General features: G+C 42.7%; 1 protein-coding gene across 2 annotated transcripts in view; it reads right to left on the reverse strand.

Annotated features, from left to right (window-relative positions):
• Positions 1 to 4758: 4758 nt before the first annotated feature.
• Positions 4759 to 18379, reverse strand: part of LOC108574247 (protein espinas-like) — a 54820-nt gene continuing 41199 nt past the window's right edge. Inside the window, exons 1-7 of one of the 2 annotated variants that reach the window (XM_017936801.1) lie at positions 16209 to 16678; positions 13184 to 13487; positions 10939 to 11475; positions 7906 to 8222; positions 7436 to 7759; positions 6269 to 6711; positions 4759 to 5641 (exon numbers count right to left, since the gene is read on the reverse strand). In XM_017936801.1, coding sequence (XP_017792290.1) covers positions 5391 to 5641; positions 6269 to 6711; positions 7436 to 7759; positions 7906 to 8222; positions 10939 to 11475; positions 13184 to 13487; positions 16209 to 16678 — 2646 coding nt within the window. In that variant the 3' untranslated portion in view covers positions 4759 to 5390. Of the gene's footprint in view, positions 5642 to 6268; positions 6712 to 7435; positions 7760 to 7905; positions 8223 to 10938; positions 11476 to 13183; positions 13488 to 16208; positions 16679 to 18379 lie in introns of those variants that run through there. The other variant, XM_017936802.1, reaches the window with a different exon arrangement.

Here is an 18379-nt window from a genome sequence, read left to right on the forward strand (position 1 = left end):
CGTGGCTGTGCGCACGCGCAGATCGTTTGTTTTTACGCGACCGGCCTACTTGCGTCGCGTATGATTAATTCGAACGATTCAGCCTCTGACACGCTCGCTGTTATCCGTGAAATTGCCGCAGGTCCACGACTAGGTGAAATTTTTCGTCGCGTCCTCGTAATAACCATCAACTTCTCTTCATCTTACTTCTTTCGTTGAACATGGTTTTTGTTCCTCATGAAGAAATAAGGTAAAACCTACTGTTCGAGGTTATGATTATTGGGTGCTATTTTATTGATGTTTACATTGTCCAGTTGATGGATTATTCGTTAGGAATTTTTACCTACTTTGAAATGTTTCTATTTACGTCACTTTACTGTTCTTCTCGCTGTCATTTTTATTACTTTCTATACTCCACGTGTTCTAACACACTTTAACGCTGTTGCATTGTTTACCGTGTGACATTCCTAACCGTTTTCTCTTATTTTCTATTCACACTGCAGAATCCACACTTTTATGAGACCTCCTAACCCCTTGTTAGATTAAACTAAGTATCATTATCTCGGCCATTAACCTACTGTCTCGTAACGTTTTTAACAGAAGAAAAATATTAATCTTTACAAAAATTTTCATCTCCAAAACTCACTGACGTCTGTCTAACCTATAATGAGAAATATCCCCCACCACTTTTAAAATAAATACACTATCCCAATATGGCAGCTAAATTTTCGCGACATTCTAATGCAAACTCTCGACACTGCAGCACAAAAGAACATTATATCTCGTGTATAATAAATCCTACATAACCCCGCATACCCAACGATCACCTATCGGTATCCCGCAGGAATTTTCTTACAAAAGCCCGTTGTAAGCAACGACAAACACGACATGAGTACCGCGCGAGGCGAGACGGAATTCTTTGCATTCGCGTACCTCGCGGTCGGATAAGCGGGTTCCTCAACACCGGTCGCGCGATCCTCGCTAGAGAACGTTATTTGGGCGTATCCACAACGCGTCCAGCATCTGTGGAATGGCCGGAGATCCGGCCGGATAGTGGCGGCTAGGCGAGAATGCGTTCTCTGTCCACGCCGGCCGACGTGACTCTCGCGTGAATCAGACTCCGCGTAACGGGAAACCGAGATTTCATTCAACTCGGTGATTTAAACGAAACGAGATGCGACAGGGAACGGCCGGAATTTGCTCTGTATACTGAAAGTTTCACGGAATTCGGCTTGGAAATAACATGTCGCCGTCTCAAGATCCGGGACTGGATTTATTTTTAGTTCACCAAGTAATGTGTAGGAGGTTATATGGTTTTTTGAGGATTCTTGGCGCTTCTTTGCAAGTTCGACAAGAGGTTAGGGTCGGTGGGTATGTATTCTGTGTCGCTTGCATCGCGAATACGGCTAGTCGATATTTAGTCGACGGCTGAAAGATACTTATCTCGTGAAGTTAGCCCCTTTATTACACTTTACAAGAGATATTATTAAATGTATGTAGTAAGAGTAGAGAGTTTGAATTACAAAAGGAATGGTATATGTGACTTAGAAAAAAAAAACTTTAAGTGGGATGAATAATAATAGAGATAGAAGTGCCTCGTATACGTGTAATAAAAATACGTATATGATATAAAGAAACGAGATACGCATAGGTAACTGCTAATCAACAATTCGACGATACACGCGATGATCATCTTACTCAACTTAAACCTTGAAATCTTCGTCTGTTTTATCGTACTCGTCGTGCTTTTTTCCCCGCAGGGATAAAAGACAACAAATTCGTAATAACCACGGGTCGTTTTGACCAGAGTCCGACTCACTCGAAGTAAGAATCCTCGATCAGATAGCAGTTCTTAACGTTACATAAATTGATGTGGTAACGTGCTGTAGGGGGCTGGATGGAATGCCCCCAAGGGATACCGTGATGTTAGCAAGGGTGCGTAGGGAGGGGGAGAGAGCACGATTCCACTTGTAGAATACGTATCCACGAGTGTCGTCATTAGACATCGACGAAGGCGTTAAGTGTATGTGGAATGGCAAGCAGTTGCGTATGCGTGGCACAATATTATGGCCAGTGGGTCTGCCGTTCCTTCCACGGGCATTCTTTCCTACATTCCATGGCGTATAAACACCTTACGCGCCCGCGCCTACTTGTTGCGCCTTTTTTGGCGGGTTTAGGTTAGGAGATAAGCAAAATGGAGAAGTCGGACGAGTGTCCGTTTACGTTCACTGTGATATATGGTATGAATAAAATATAAACAGAAATTTTCAGTATTTGTGGTATTAGGTGGAAAAAGTGAGTGTTGAAATTAACAATGAGTTTCTATTTTTGTGTATCGAGTGGAAAGGAACTTTAGTGCACCTGAATCTATTGCAAACAAACGTCTAATAGGGTCTATTTTATAAAAAAAGAATAGACCGATATGAAAATATTCGGTGTTAAATTGAAAGTAACATTGTTACAGAGGTATGAAGAAAATTTGTACGTTGAATGCGACGACTAGGGTCATAGGTGAACGCGCCGAGGGAAATGTTCGTGTATCGCGAATGGATCCACGGAAACAATACAATGGCGGGGCTCCATAACACGGCACGATGGTCCGTGTTACGCGTCTGAAGAGGATTCCGTGAAAACGAGCATACACGCGAGAGTGCGTTCTCTTTCAGGTGTGTATAACAGTCGCGCGAATCACTTGTGTGTACAATGGCGCAATCACGGCCTAGTTTGTGCATCTTTGCGATTTTAATTTTCCGCGATGAAATTTCTTATCTTTGTAGAAAAACGTGAATCAACGAATGTAGATGGGGCGTAATCAGTTCTATTATCAGAATTCAATTAGTATCCTCTATAATTGCAATAAAGTCGGCTCATTACACTTTTTGCTGAAATCTTGTATATAGCCTCGTGTAGATTATGTTATGATAGTATACATATAGTATAATAATTAAAGTTTCACGAGAAAGTTGTACTTCAGATTTTGTACTTGTTACGTGTCAGATATGAATTATATACCCAATTAAAGTTCTTTAGAAATTTTCTTGGAAATTCTAGTATAATAATTATAAATTTAATTTCAAACTGATTTAAAATTTTTATAGCATGTATGGTGAAGTTTAATATTTGCAGGGATACTGCAAATGAACAACTATGTAAGTCGACGTTTCTTACCAATATTAGCAACCTGCAAAATGTACAATGTACTGGAGGAAAATGTTTCCTGAGAAACGTCCGCGCGTCGATTTGCGTAATTGACCAGTAAAACTGTTCCGAACACACGATTTACGACGAGGATTTCACTTCGGACCGTTTTAAACCGTTAAAGTGTGCGTATTAGGAGTGCATAAAATGGGAGAAAAATACTGCTCGATATTTTTATAGACCTGCGTTTCTAGCTGATCCAAGAAAGTGTACTAACCATTAGAAGTGAAAAAACAGTGTAATAATTAATATCTTTAACATTACCAACAATACTACAATATACAAAAAGTATTACATTCGTTAAATAAATTTTCTACGATATTCGAAACAACAAAATAAAAAATAATACTTCACGAACAGTAAAAAAATATATAAAATAAAATACAATTGATTCCATCTTAAACTATTTAAATATCAAATGTTTCCTTCCACTTTTTTTTTCAATACATCCACCATAACCTCCATCATTCGCTATGAAACACCTGTTTCAACGGTGTCTCGAATTAACCTAAATAGTTCCACAAGAAACACGTTAACGCTACAATAGCCTCATCACACAATTCCCCATAGGTGTCTCTGGCAGGTCACGAGATCTCTCAAGAACTTACATAACCTCGTGTAACCTGTTGTTCCCTCGGGTTATCATGACATAATCGACTGCATTCGAGCACGCATCCTCTGAAAACATTCGATTAGTCGATATGAATGCGCGACACGAACCGTAGTAGGTGCGCGCCATAGGATAATGGCGTCGCCATCTTTCGCAACAAGGCTCGGGGAATCCTTGGTAGAAAACTTGGACGTTGGCGGATAATAAATCGGTGTGGCTCATTCTTCTGATTCTTCCGACATCTCGTCATATACCAGAGATCTCTCTCGCGTGAAACAAGAGAAAGCCAGAGAGAGAGAGAAAGAGGCTTTACGAGTGTAACAAGTAGACGAGATAGTGGCATAACAACGAGCGTCTGGTTTGGTCGAGAGAAACCACTTTCGCTCTTTTCGCTGCCCGACCGTGCGTTTTCATTTTGCCCCTCTCTCTAATCAGACGACAGGCCTTAATGCAGCACTTTTGTTCACGGAGATCTCACCGTTGTTAACATCGTCTGCCATCACAGTTTTCTAGAAGTTATTCTGATCGCATGTTACGTGCATCTCGTTGCAGCGGAACGATCGGTGAACGTGGCTTTTACGAGCTTTCCGAACGTTGCCTCGCTCATGATTGATCTTACCTTGGGTCGAAGAGGTAGAAAGCGAGTTTTCACGTGTTGAAGTACGGTTGTTTCGGTTGACTGCTGCTTAGGTGAGGAAAAATAAAAAAGATTAATCTAGGATAAGATTTATTTTCAAATAAATCTTGAATAAAATCAATTTCACTGTGGAAATTCGAAGAAAATGTTTTTAAGTACTTAATTCTTTTTTTTTTTAAATTATGGATGGTAAGATAATGGTGTACATTAGGAAATACGTGAAAGGACATATCAGGTAATTGATTAAATAACCGAGTGACACACGATCGCTACGATCGATTTCGTCTGAATTTATTTCCCGAATACTTTTCAGATTGTCTACATCTCGGTCCGAACGCTCGTCATTTGTACTTACAGCGTAACGTCATGCGGTCGCATCACGATTAAATACTGTCTCTGCCTCGTGTAGAGCAGAGCCCGCTTTTCGACCGATGCTCTTAGCTCAGAGCGACATCTGAACAAGCAGGTCGAAGCGGAACGATCCGGTTTTAAACAAGCACGCGACGCTGGTTTAACTCTGTCGTTTACGCAGCGGGAATGGCAATGGTAATAAAATATAACGTTATCATCATCGTTATTATTATCAAATACGTTCAACGGGGGGTAATAAAAATAGAAGGAGAAGCGCGATCCTCGCGACTGTGTCCGGTGTTCACGAGCGATCGTTTCGGAAGTACGTTCACTATGTACACGAATATAATTAAAAATCCTCTCTCTCTCGGGAGTCCGATTTTACAACGAAGAAAATCGAGCCTCGACCACGGAAGACGTCTCGAACTCAGTTTATGCCGTTTTTAGGAACTCTGTGTTGTCTCGCGTTCGTTCGTCTTTCGCGTTGCTCGATCGTTCTCGACATTCTAACCTCTTTTTTTCACGTCACGTGACTGCAAAACAAAAGCGTGTTTCCATCGATATCAATTGTATCGAACACATCGACATGGCAATTCCAAATTCTCTAACGAGACATCAAGACACGACACATTTCTCCGAGTCCCTCTGCATTTGATTCGGAGTGGTGGAGGTGGGTGTGCGTTTCCTCGCGGCCGCTACTGCGTCGTTCGGCACATAAGAAATTCTAACGCCGCCATATGCTCTTCTCGGTGGCAAGGCGTATGCAGCAGCCTCGTCTGAACTACTAGACGAGCTGCAGGTGGAACAGCAGGACTCGATGTCGTCATCCTCACCTTCCATTCTCGATTTTGAGCTTCCTGCCATACCTGTGCAGCAGAAAAATGACAAATAAAATAATTATAAAAAGTATACCAGGTATAAGAAGCTAATAAATATAGCTGCCTACTGCCGAGGACATTTAATAATAAACGTATTAAAAATATATGCAAAATGCTATTTCTGTTTACTTATTTCAAAAGATTCAAACGTTACTCTCGTCTATTTTGCATATTGTGATACGTTATAATTACACAAACATCCGTAGCCTAGTTATGACGCTTATGGGAAATGTAATAGTTGAATCAGACATGACAAATGCAATTAGTGCAGTAGGTATGGCAGACATGACATGTTAAATGTATTTTAAATTTTACTATACTTATAAAAAATATAGTTAACATAAACACAATATAGTGGATGCATTGCAGCAACAGTACGCTTAATACAGATATCACAGTCGGTAAAGTAGGTTCATAAATTTCAAACAATAATTACGATTCACCCATCAATCTTTCCCCAAGTTCTATCATTCGCTAAAACTTCAAAGACCATCAAAGTCCCGACAAAACCTAACTAAGACCACCATCTGTCTAAAATTTCTCATTCTTGGAAGGGATGGCGTTTCCTCGAAGGAAGCGTGTTATCATATGCAAAGCAGGAAAGTTTCTACGCACCCCAGGCGGACGTGCTGGCGACTTCCTCCGGCTGCAAGCTTCTCGAACGAGACACATTCGTTCTTAAGAGAACGGCCGGGGGTGGGGATGGGGAGGACGAGGAATTCCTGTCGTGGGCAGTGGGTAGGGGGACACGCGACGACGACGACGCGGCATGATCGTTCACATCCAGATCCCCCTGGAACCGCACGCGTCGCGACGTCGGCGTCGGTGGATCGGCCTGGCCGACGACAAGGGTCGTCGGCGATGTCGCCGACTCCTGTGCCAACAACCCCCCGGGCACGGTGACCGCGACGCCGGTCGATGTGGACGTTGACGCCGACGCGGACGCCCCCGACGACGGCCTAGGCGGCGGCGGTGGCAGTTCTGGCATGCTCGACGCGTGGGAAGGAGTGCAGTTCTGAACACATCTCAGAGGTTCTCGGTCTCTTGCCTGCATCAGCCTGCGAAGAAAATATTTCTCGATGGTTAATTGGATTTATGCAACTATTTCTCCGCGTAGATTATGAGTGTCCAGGGTATGAACTGTATAACGTGATCGAAATTATCTTTGTCAAAGTGACGACGGCATTATATATTTTTCTAATTTTGTCTTTATTCAGATCAACTTTTTTATGTACTTGTTTAAAAAATGACGGAAAAAATTTAATGTCAATGTTTCGAAGGTTCTTGAAAACCATATCATGAATGAAAAAAAAAATTTTTCGATCGGTCCACCAACAACGGAGATAATAGAGATGACACCACTTCATGTGAGTCACCCTGTATATTTGACGAAGATTAGATGATCACTTTGTTGTTTGAATTTTATTCTTAGCAAGATTAGTGATTCATATGGGATGAATTATTTAAAGAGATTGTTCAAGATTTGTTAGAGAAAGATTAATATAATAGCGCATGATTCAATGGGAGTTAATTGAGAAAGTGAGGCGCTAGTGTACTGTACAGTGCGCCTAGAGATAGGAGAACCGGACAAACAGTTATCTTTGTACACAGACTTTCTACTTCACGCTTTCCAGTAAATTATATTTTATGAATTATACAATACAGAGATTGTGGATGATAAATTTAAAATAAAATGGGAAGAATTCATAAAAATGTAAAATAAAACTTTGGAACTTGAAAATTTATCTCTACAAAAACAAGGTTCCTGGGAAGTTCATTTACCTTCCCAGTTCAGTGCGGTTCTCCTCGGGATGGGTGCTACGTTCCTGGAGCAGTCTTTCGAGATTCCTCTCCAGGAGCACCCTGTCAAGGCCACTGGGCCTGGAACCACTCGAGGGGAATCCTTCAGTCACGAACTCAGGACTCAGCGTGCTCTGCGTGGGTGTCGTCGCCAGAGAGGTAGACGTCTGATGATGTTTCCTGTTCATTCGAGGTGAATTTCGCGGTGAACCCAATGTGTGTCTCGATCCGGGTGGAGGTGGAGGTGGTGGAGGAGGCGGTGGACTTGAGGAACCTTCGCTGGGTGGTGGTTGCCTCCGACCAGTTCTACAAATCCAGCAACAATAAACTAATTAACCAACTTAACGACCAAATTAAACCTATTCAGCTTAATCCTCCGTAGTTCCATTTTCTCAGGAATTTTCCTTCCCTTTGTAACTGTATGCAAAAGGTCAGAACAACGGTGTGACTACCTGAGGAAAGAAGGTGGAGGGGGAGGTCCAGCGGAGGAGTCGCTCGGTGTCGTCGGTGGTTCCCCTTTGCTACAGGCTATGCTGCAATAAATGGCACCTCTTCGCGGCAGGAACGGTCGTCCAAGGAGGGACGTGCGGCATGTGGCGCAGCAGAAGCAAGCCTCGGTCGCGTGCCAGTGCTGACCCTCGTGCGACATTTGCCCCTGATCAACGCCGATCGGTTCGCCACAGCTGTCGCAGTACTCCGCGAACGAGGCGTCGAAACACCGGAGACAATAAGGTCTACCCTCCCTCATCACGTACCTCTGCCCGCCGAGCTGAAATCAGAATGCACCGTTTAGGGGATGCTGATCTAGGTAATATGATCAGTGTGAGATGGTTGGTTTTGGATCATTTTAGGGTTGGTTTCCATGTATATGAGAGTTGTAAATGCTTCTGGGAGCATCCTTGGGTCAGCGTTATTAGCGGTGCTTATCTGGAGTAAGGTTGGGTTAGCGAGAAAAGGTGGTTAAGAGGATGTTGCTTGGGATGGGTAATTGATGTTCTGCCCGCCTTTTTGTAGCTCGGTCGTTCCAACATTTTCGAAGATCCGAGAAAAGTGAGGTTTTATGATTTGAAACGGTCAAATAGTTGTATAAAGCAAATGGTAAAAAAAAAAATGTAGATTTCCAAATATTTCAAAAAACCTTGAAAAATGAATTATCGATAGGTAGGATATTTTCGCTAAGGAGAGCAGAATTTTGGTGCACAAGTAACCCTCGTTGTTACGTTTATAGAATAAAATTTAAAAAAAAATATGCATGTATATTGAAAACGGATAATATTGAAAATAAGATAACACAGATTGCGTGAAAACCATATTAGGGTCATTTGCACTACGTGTGCGTGTCGTGAAATGTTTTTAGAACGAATACTAATTGAGGTAAAGAGGCAGAGTGGTGGGGGAACACTACTGTAGAGTATATGATGTAAATATACAGGTTGTCCCACATAACACTAATCACCATTTTTCAAGCACTTCCGGAGATTTGTTGTTATAATTTTTTGATTTCATTTCTAGCAGAGGAAGTTTACGTAAAATTTAACACAAATAAAAAATAATTTTACACGAAAACGATTCCGTTCGTTGATTCCACATTTCTGAATTCAAGGTCACAGTAGAACCACGTGATTGAATTCGTCTTGGTATCAGTTACAATACTACGCAGTCAAAAATATGTAATACTATTTAAAAAATGAAGGTTACCTTGACAATTTATTGGGAAAAAGTTTTTGAAAATTCTGTTTGTTACAACTTGTAGCCGACTGAAAACTGATCAACTTTCGTGGATCGTGGTAAGTGTTACGTGAGACACCCTGTATGAGCAATCAACTGATTTCAATATACACATTATTATATAGCATGCTAGCAATTCAACATAAATCTAAATCCTTATTACCGATATACCCTATATCATGTAAAAAAAAAAAAAATCAATAACAAAATCAGAAATACATTTTTCAAATCACAATCAGCCAAGCATTCATCATCCGGAACGCCTACAAAAAGCACTTTTATCATCACGCCAGTTCTACGATTCATCCCATTAATCCACTCCGTGGCCCGATACATCGTTACACGTGTGCACTTTGTCTCGGATTATCGTGGATCCCGGGAGAACAGAAACGCCGACACATGGCCGATCGTAATCCAGATTCCATCGTTCATTATCGAGCCAGTCCGGTCGATAAGAAGCTTTGTCCGAAGCGCAGCCGGCAGCCGACTGTACGTGACATTTATCGACACCTAGATTCAATGAATTATCGTGCTGTATGCCACGGACGGCCGTCACAGGATATAAAGGGGACAGCACTGAGGCTGACAGCTAAATCGTCCCGGCGCTCCAGGCTAAATGACTCTCGACGGACGTGCTCGTCGGGCGTAAATAATTGTCACGTTACAAAAAGCGCCAACGATCGAAGCTGCTGCCCTCTGTGCCCCATCCGACGGGACTACGTCGTACCGCTTTCATTGGACTTTTTTCCCCAGTGGATATAAGCGAGATCGTATACACGTATATATCGGTGATGTTTCTCCTTTTATACCTTTTTCCTGCATTCGTGCTTGACACGTTCCATGAAATCCGTGATTTTTCGCGATTAATGCGTTCCCAGTGATAAAGTTACAGTGTGTGTGCACGGGTATTAAGAGCGATTCGATCTGATGCTGAGAGGTTAAGTAGGTGCGTATGTGTTGGTCGACAGGGATTCTCGATTAGTCGTCACGATAAGTGAGAGGAGTTGATCCTGATCGATGCAGATCGAGGGACCGGTGATAAATTGCGGATTCGAGTGAGATATTTATTCTTTCAATGGCGGTAGTTGTTGATACGTGAAATCGCTTTAAGAGCATCTCTCTGTCCTGAATAAAACGTATGACTTTGTTTATGCTTTCTTTTCTGATGTGCTACTATTTTGCACGTGGAATGATTTTAGATACTTTTCGCCTCGACAAATGTGTACGATATTAATGGAAAAGTAAGACAGAAAAGTAATGTTGATCGTCCGGTACAAACACGTGTTCCGTAATGTTTGAACACTGATGCTGAATTGCAGATATCCATTTTTAGGCTTACGAATACAATGCATAATTCATGCCCCTTGTAGATAACTTGGTTAGTATTCATGGACAGTCGGTAACATTGTTTTCAATGACACTGTGCTTTCATGCTTCTTTGAATCGAGGCGAAATCAGATGAACGACCTTGAACGATAAAAACACATAGCTTCGTGTCATGCAATCCCTCACGAGTCCCTAACCTATTTTCGAACCTTTCTCATATTACCACATCAACACTAACCACTCCATGTACAAAAGAAAAAAACCAAACAAATAGACATTCTTCATCGTATCCATTAAAACATAAAATTAATCTCAATTCTATATTGAATTTCCCCCTTGAACATTTCCTTTCCCTTTCATTCCCTTCACTAAAGTCTAACCCCGCTAAGAGAACAACATTCATCAAAACACCAGCCCTATCCATCCTTTACCTGTCGATCGCACTCGAGACAAGCGAAATGCCTCATGTGCCATGCCCTTCCCTCAGCCTCGGTGCACTCGTCGGCTAGTATGATTTCGTCGCATGCGCAGCATCTCGGTTTCAGCGTTTCCGCGTGATGCCTGCCGCAGTAGAGTCTGCCGTCTCTCCAGAAGTATATCAGGTCGACGAGCAGCTGCCTACACACGCAGCAGACGAAGCAGGCCGGATGCCAGAGGGCGGACGGTCCGGCGCGGCTCGCGGCGACCGCCATCTCGCCAGCCGCGATCGGCCTGCTGCACTCCCGGCATCCGGCGCCGTGGGACCTGTCCAGTTGGCTCGCGTGTCCCCGTCCCAGAGCCTCGCGTTTCCGCTGAGCGGCGAACACCCTCAGCTCCCGCTTCTCCTCCTCGCTCAGCCCGCTGCAGTACCGCGCCTCGTTGTCGTGCGGCGGTAGCTGCTGCAGCAGCTGCTTCACCCGCTCCCTCTCGCCGGCGCTGCCCGCGTACGGGATCTTGTCTTCCGGTAGCGCGCTGAAGTACAGGTGTACCTGCGACACACGACGCGCCAATACGTACGGTTAATTAAGGCCGATCGAGTGGAAGGCGACGCGTCTTGGGCGAGGTTGCTTTTTTTCTTTGCATTGGTATATCGGGTTCGAGCGTTTCTTGTGAGTCTCTCTTTTTTTTTGGTGGAAGAATGATAGGGAGTTGATTTTGGAGGTTAAGTGAAGATGTCTGTGTTTAAGTTTATTACTAGCTTATTTTTCTTTTTTAAATATGTGAAATTATAATTTGTTCTTCTACTAATTTCTGTGATTTTCAAAAATAAAAGTTCATATTCCGTTATGGACTTTGTAACGTGTTTATAAATACATCGGAAAGTAAATTCGAAAGAATCAATCGACCAGAGTTTCATCGCGAGACAAAGAGATTCGCTCGACTAAGTAACGCGCGTGCGCGATTGTCCTGCCAGGCTGGCTCTTTCATACTGATGACATGATCGAATATCTCTGGATCGGCATCTTTTGAAAACTTGCTTTCGGGAACGGTTTTCGATCGAACGGCGCTCGATACGCGTCGAGACTTGTCCGATGAAATACCGAGTGTGTCTTCTCGCTGATTCGTCTGACGGGAAATCTGATAAGGGTGCGCGCGCATACATAGAGTTTAAATGGCGGTATTCGTAGAATGACATGTACGTTAGAAATTTCGCTATCTATCTAGGCGTGTTGAGAAGAGTAATGAAACGAATTGGGTGTTCTTATGATGATTTTTAACGGTGAACGAATTATGTTTAAATTATACGTGTAAATTTAATGAAGGGCAGAGAGTGAGAGAGGTAGAGAGAAAGAGAGTTTTACGAGGCGAATCAAAGACGCTGGGCCTTGTTTATCGGCTATCACGATGCTCGATATTCATCATTCATGAATAATTCAGAAATGAAAATGCTTACAGTTACACGGGACACGTGACGGACTCCTCCCTCGGACAAGAACACCGGGAATGAGTTTGAATCGTTTCGTTTCGCTTACAGAATCGGTGTTTAACCGATTTTTTTTTTTTTTTTCGAAATTAAAAATTATGTCTTGGACGAGATGACATTTATATGCCTTGAACAATACGCGAAACTGTTGGAGATCGTCAAAATTCTAGGCATCCCGGGTATCCTCTCTGTAACTGTCTCGATAAATCTCGCGAGAGAGAAAGTCAACCTTTATGTAAATCCATAGTCACCGCGTACAGCGCATAGCGTATCAGGACGCGCCCACGTGAGCGCTCTTGCTAAGTCCTGGAACTCTTGGAACTTTCGTAACGTTCACTTCACTTCGCGATTTTTCGCCCGTTTTTTTTATTTAACAAACTTAAATCTCCATAAGATATTTCTCTCTTTTTTAATATATCTATATATGTACATGCTACCTCATAAAATGAAGTAACAACACGAAATCTTCGAAATGTTCATTTTTTGGTTATGTAACGATACCAACATAAAAATGAACAATAAGCTCTCTATAATCGTTTACAATTTCTCAACATGTCATAATTTATGTTCTAAATCTTCAAACAACTTCACTATTTCACTTGAACCAGTAACAAACACTTGATAATTTTTTAATTATTCAACAATGTAAATCGATCTTTCAAATTCAATCCACATAAACGAACATTTTAGATTCCACAAAAGAACTCGCAATGATCCAGACAGAAAGGAGAGTAGAGGAACTATGGACGATCGGAAGTAGATTATTTGCTTACCTGATCCGGCCTGAGGCCAGGCGGCACCCACGTGTACTCCTCGAGCGCGCATCCGCTGTCATCGTCGCTCTGTGAGTGCCTCTGATGATGCATCAGAGCCTCCTGAAGAGCGAGGCCAGGCGGTGCTGGTTGCACAGGACTCTTGAACGGTTCCTGGTGAGAAGAACCCGCGGCCCCGCTCGGAAATGCCATGGCCATGGCCATCGGCGGACCAGGACCGAGGCCGAGTCCCGAGGGACCGCCCGCCTCCGTCGAGGTCCGCTGATGCTCCTCCCTGGGACACCTGCAGCTTCTGCACACCTTCCTGCAACCATTATAAAGACCTCTGGGTTAGAGATAACAAGATCACTGGTGTATACTCCTTACAATTTATCGAGGTTTCACTTTCACACAACATTACTCTTATATTTGTAAAATTTTATATCGGTTGCACGAGGTGTTTTTCCATTTTATCAATTTTACATGGAGGAAGCTTTACACAAAGCTCTATTTCAGTTCTGTGAAATTCCATAAATTTCGAAATGAATTATACGAAGCTTTGCATTCCAGTTATATTAATGGAATTTTGCAAAATGTCTTAGACAAGTTTTCAAAAACAACATGTAAAAACTGGAAAAGGAAGTAATTTAAAAAAGACGAAGATATAGGTTAGACCTGAACCGCATCGTAGATGATTAAGTACTATTATTAGATCTCCCGTATCAGCTTCCTTCATAAGGATGATGCTATTTTTACTCCTAGAACACACTTCTAATTGAGGAAACGTACGATAGTGTCGAAGAACGGTGAAAAAAAAATTGCTCTAATTGGCATAATTAGCATAATTAACGTAACACCGTTTAGGAGGCTAAGTACCAATCGCTCTCGTCGTACTCGAACGAGAACGAGTTTCTAGAATGATAAATTCGTTTATAAAAAACTGGGCGTTAATTCAATTTCAATATTTGCAGTAAGATCGTAAATTCCAGCACGGAGGATTTTAGTTGACACGCTTATACGTATATAGAAGAGAATTCCAGTCATGCTAATGCTCGTTCCATGAAAGATCAAAAGAAACTCTATTCACTAATCGTAAATTCAAATCCATCGACGTTCTTCGCTTCGTGAAAATGATATATCATCTCTTGCCTCTAAATCCAACACATCAAAATCCCAAAATCTTAAATACCAGAAGAAAAAGAAGCAGCAAAAAAACGGCCAAGTGATGAATACTCTTATACGGTCAAAGACCATAAATACGGATTAATTAGCATGTCTATGGGACCAAGAGGACATCCATCATACTTGAACCATGCAATAAATACAAAGCTCTGTAGAATTCTCTGTTACTCGAAGATGTGTTAAGTATGAAATTTTTCAACGTAGAATTTATATAACGTAATAAAGTACTCGCGCTAGGTGCGCAGCGTATGCTGCATATAAACGTGAAACACCGTTCCAAGAAGAAATTCTTTTCCCACAGGAAGCGGTAAATCCCCTTCCCATCAGCATCCTCGAATTCGAAGAAACAGCAGGACCACGCGAAACCCGTAATTTTTACTAAAAAGGAAATAATTAATAAAAAATTAAATTTCTGTATACCCCAATGGAAACCTTCAATTTTCGTTAAAAAAAATATTTGAGCAAAAAAGAGAAAATTAGTGTATCTAAGGAGACCCCCTTGATTTTTATGACGAAAAATATGCAGAAATCAAATTAAACATACCGCCAGAAATCCTTTAATTTTAAACGGTTGTAATTTGAAAAAAAATCGCGAACGGAATACCGTTAATTTTCTAATTAAAAAATTGTAAGCAATTTTAATTAGTTTGTTCGTTAAAAAATGTTATAATTATTCTTTGTTTCCATTGAGAGAAAAGGAGACAAAAGTGTGTCGAATCGCCATTAAGTCGAAAAGCAAGTATGTTACAATTTAGAGGGCAGTTTGTCATTAGACGGTTGGGTACGAGTCCCATGGAGCGGCGAGAAATCCTACTTGCGTGAGAAACGATGAATTGGTAGCGAGTGGTAGGCCTGATTACACGGTAACCGGCGATAAACCATCTGGTTTCCGAATGAAACCTTGCACAGTTTCCAGACGGCGAAACTCCAGGCAGGCTTATCGTAATTTAAAAAGGCAATTTAATGTTATACGATCGAATGTGTTTCAAACGAGGAAGAATTGAATTTCCATAAGAAAGTGCGAATTTAGTTCCGCAGGAAATTGGTTTGATTACGAGAAAGAGAAACAACAGTAGGTTCGTCGTTGCGTGTAATGAAACGTCGAATATGCACTACCGAGTTTATTCCTTCGGAATGGTTAATTTACAGCCTCGTCAGGTGTAGTCCGACTCGAGGATGGTGGTCTTAAGTTGAACTTCGACAGAAGTTCAGTTTTAATCCTAAGGTTAGTTGCTTTAATCCTAAGGATAACACCCCTTTGCTCGTTTTAACTCTAATTTTAGTTCTAACCGTAGACGCCACTTCGATCCTAATTTATAATCTAGACTGTAATCGCGCGAATCTTAATTTCAAACCTAACCTCAAAATGCTATAAGCCTCCTTTTAATTATATCATCACTTGTATTTTCTAAAATAAAAAATATTCACGTAAGAACTATCTATAACTTTCGATATTCAACGAATAAACAATCAACTTCAATTTTTCCAATATTCACTTTCCTAACTATATTTAATTTCAAGAAATTCCTAATGCTCTACATAATTCTCAATTATCTGCTACCTAATTTCCAGAAATCCCCATTCCTCTCTAATTAAAAAAAAATTCCACTTTCTAAATCACTCACTCGTCACTCAAATTCCTCTATCGATTTCAAATTAACCGCCACACCTGTCGAACCACTAGATCACCAATTAAATCACCATTCAACCACTACCTCTGCACACTCTCTACACGCTCCACAGCACAAGCCACTTTGAAGGGGCCAGTTGCCGAAAAACAAGAACACCGGCAGAATGACACAATCGTAGCACCGAAAAACTTTCCCTCGGACACAGGTCGATCAACGAAACCAGATCAACTCACTCTGCAGAGGCGGCGACATCGTAACCCGAATGCAGGGAGCCGCAATCGGTGGCCACCGGCTCCCCTGCGATTCTGCGCTCGTTTTCGAACGCCACAGCATCGTGAGCGCCGTTCAAGTACTCCACGCATTTCTCCGTTGGGCTAGCCCTGCCCGTAGCCAAAGCTGGACAACCGACGACCACTCCGACAACGTCATCCTCTTCGTTTCCATCCTCACGATTCCTTAGAAACGCGTCCAAATAGTGTTCATCGGTGGTTGGTAATTCGTAGACAGCACCGGGAGTCCAATTAGCGGTTGAGTCACGTCGATTTGCCGAGTCGTCGTCGATCTTGCTAACCTGGTCGTTTTTCCTGGCGTACAACTTGCGAAGATAGGCTTCCTGGTGGCTCCTGGTGGCCCAGCAGCCACCCTGCCACCATCTTTTCGAGCCTAACACCGAGGTTTTACGTCTCCTCGCTAGACTCGACATTTTTCAATGGTTAAAAGTGAGGTTATGTCGTCGAGTCATTTCTACGCTTAAAGATAAAAGACTTTTCGTGAACATTTCATCGAACACTTCATCTATTTCTTTTAATCTTGGTTAAACTCTCTTTTTCCTTATTCAACAGAGCACACTGCCCGTTCGAAGCAGAAAATCACCGTTTTTAATGGCGTCCTTTTCGCGCGGTTAATCTTGACAGATTGAATAACGTGTTGAGGTTAATCCGGGTACCGATCCTCAGACTGATCTTCGCCGATAGAACATCAATCTTCCTGCGTCCACTTCGATTGACTCCCCTGGTGTTCGATAAAATCGTACTTTCAGTCTTGTCTCTGGTTTCGATCAGTAATGGTTCCGAATTAATGAACCAGCAGCTCCTTTGAGAGTCAGAAATCAATAGTCCATTGAAACACCGCGGTTTCGCGGCCAGACGCCCAGATAACAACACCATCATCGTCCGAACAACACTCGGCCGGTAATAAAAGACACATAGATCACAATCTTCCAAGAAGCACGATATACCACCTGAGACTTTGATAGCATTCTGAAAGATGAAGAGGTCGCGGGAACACCAGCGGCCGATTGACGGTGTACCATGTTTTTTTCGGTTCGTCGGGTTGGCACGCGCTGCTGCAGCAACACCGAGAGGACCCCGTCCGGGACGCGACAAGGACGAACCGGAGGGACAGGGACGGGCAGAGAAAGCGAGCGAATGCCGGGAGGAAGGAAGGAGGAAAGAAAGGTAGCAAGCAGCACACCATGAGAAGTCCAGAAGGAAGGAAGAGGATGGACAGAGACGGAGAGAGGAAGGATAAAAGGAGTGAAAACGAAGAGGATAAAGAGAGAAGGGGGACGCAAAGGCAATCTGTACGTATAACCGGTAGTACAGCCGGAGATTAACGTTTTAATACGCGGCACCGTGGCCGAACGTACAAAGGGAACCGGGCAGACGATAACGTTTCACGCGGATCTCTGAGCCGTATCGATCGCGGTATCGATCGAACATCCACCCTTCGCCGCCTTCATTTCGTCGAGAGAGCCGTTCGTTGTGTGTTCGTTTCGCGAAATCGAGCACTGATCCGCACACACCACGTATAACTATATCTCTCCTAGGCATCAATTTCCGACCGTTGCACCGCCGTTCTTCTTCTGTCTTCGTTTATCCCACGAGCTGGATCGAATTTCAGTTTACGTTCGAGCTCTGACACGCGACGTGTCATTCGATTCCGGGAACGGTTTGATGGAGTGGAACGACGGTTAACTTCGTACTGTCAGTCATCGGCCGTTATAGTCTCGCAAATGAGCATTTAGATATGAGGCATATATTACACTAGAAACAATTCGATCACAGAACAAGAAAATTCCGCTGCACCACCCCACCATTTAATTGTCACATTATTCTAACGATTACCACAAAATTTTTTCACATTCAATCACACTTTTTAATCTTCCCTACGTCCAATTGATTCTCGTTAAACACACCGTAACACGTCGAGATAAGGGCACGGGATAAACGATTAAGAAGGGAAGATTCACGCGGTTAATTGGAATTGCGGTGGTGTCCGGTGATTATTCGCGTTAAAAAGCTTCTAGAAGTCGCGTCCAATCCTTTCCTACTCGGGCGTGCTGAGGCCGAGCGGACACTGAGCGTGCTCTGGGACCGCTCGGGAGCCGGAGACGAGAGGGGCA

This window comes from Habropoda laboriosa, unplaced genomic scaffold (genome assembly GCF_001263275.1).
Source record: "Habropoda laboriosa isolate 0110345459 unplaced genomic scaffold, ASM126327v1 scaffold176, whole genome shotgun sequence".
Lineage (NCBI taxonomy): Eukaryota > Metazoa > Arthropoda > Insecta > Hymenoptera > Apidae > Habropoda > Habropoda laboriosa.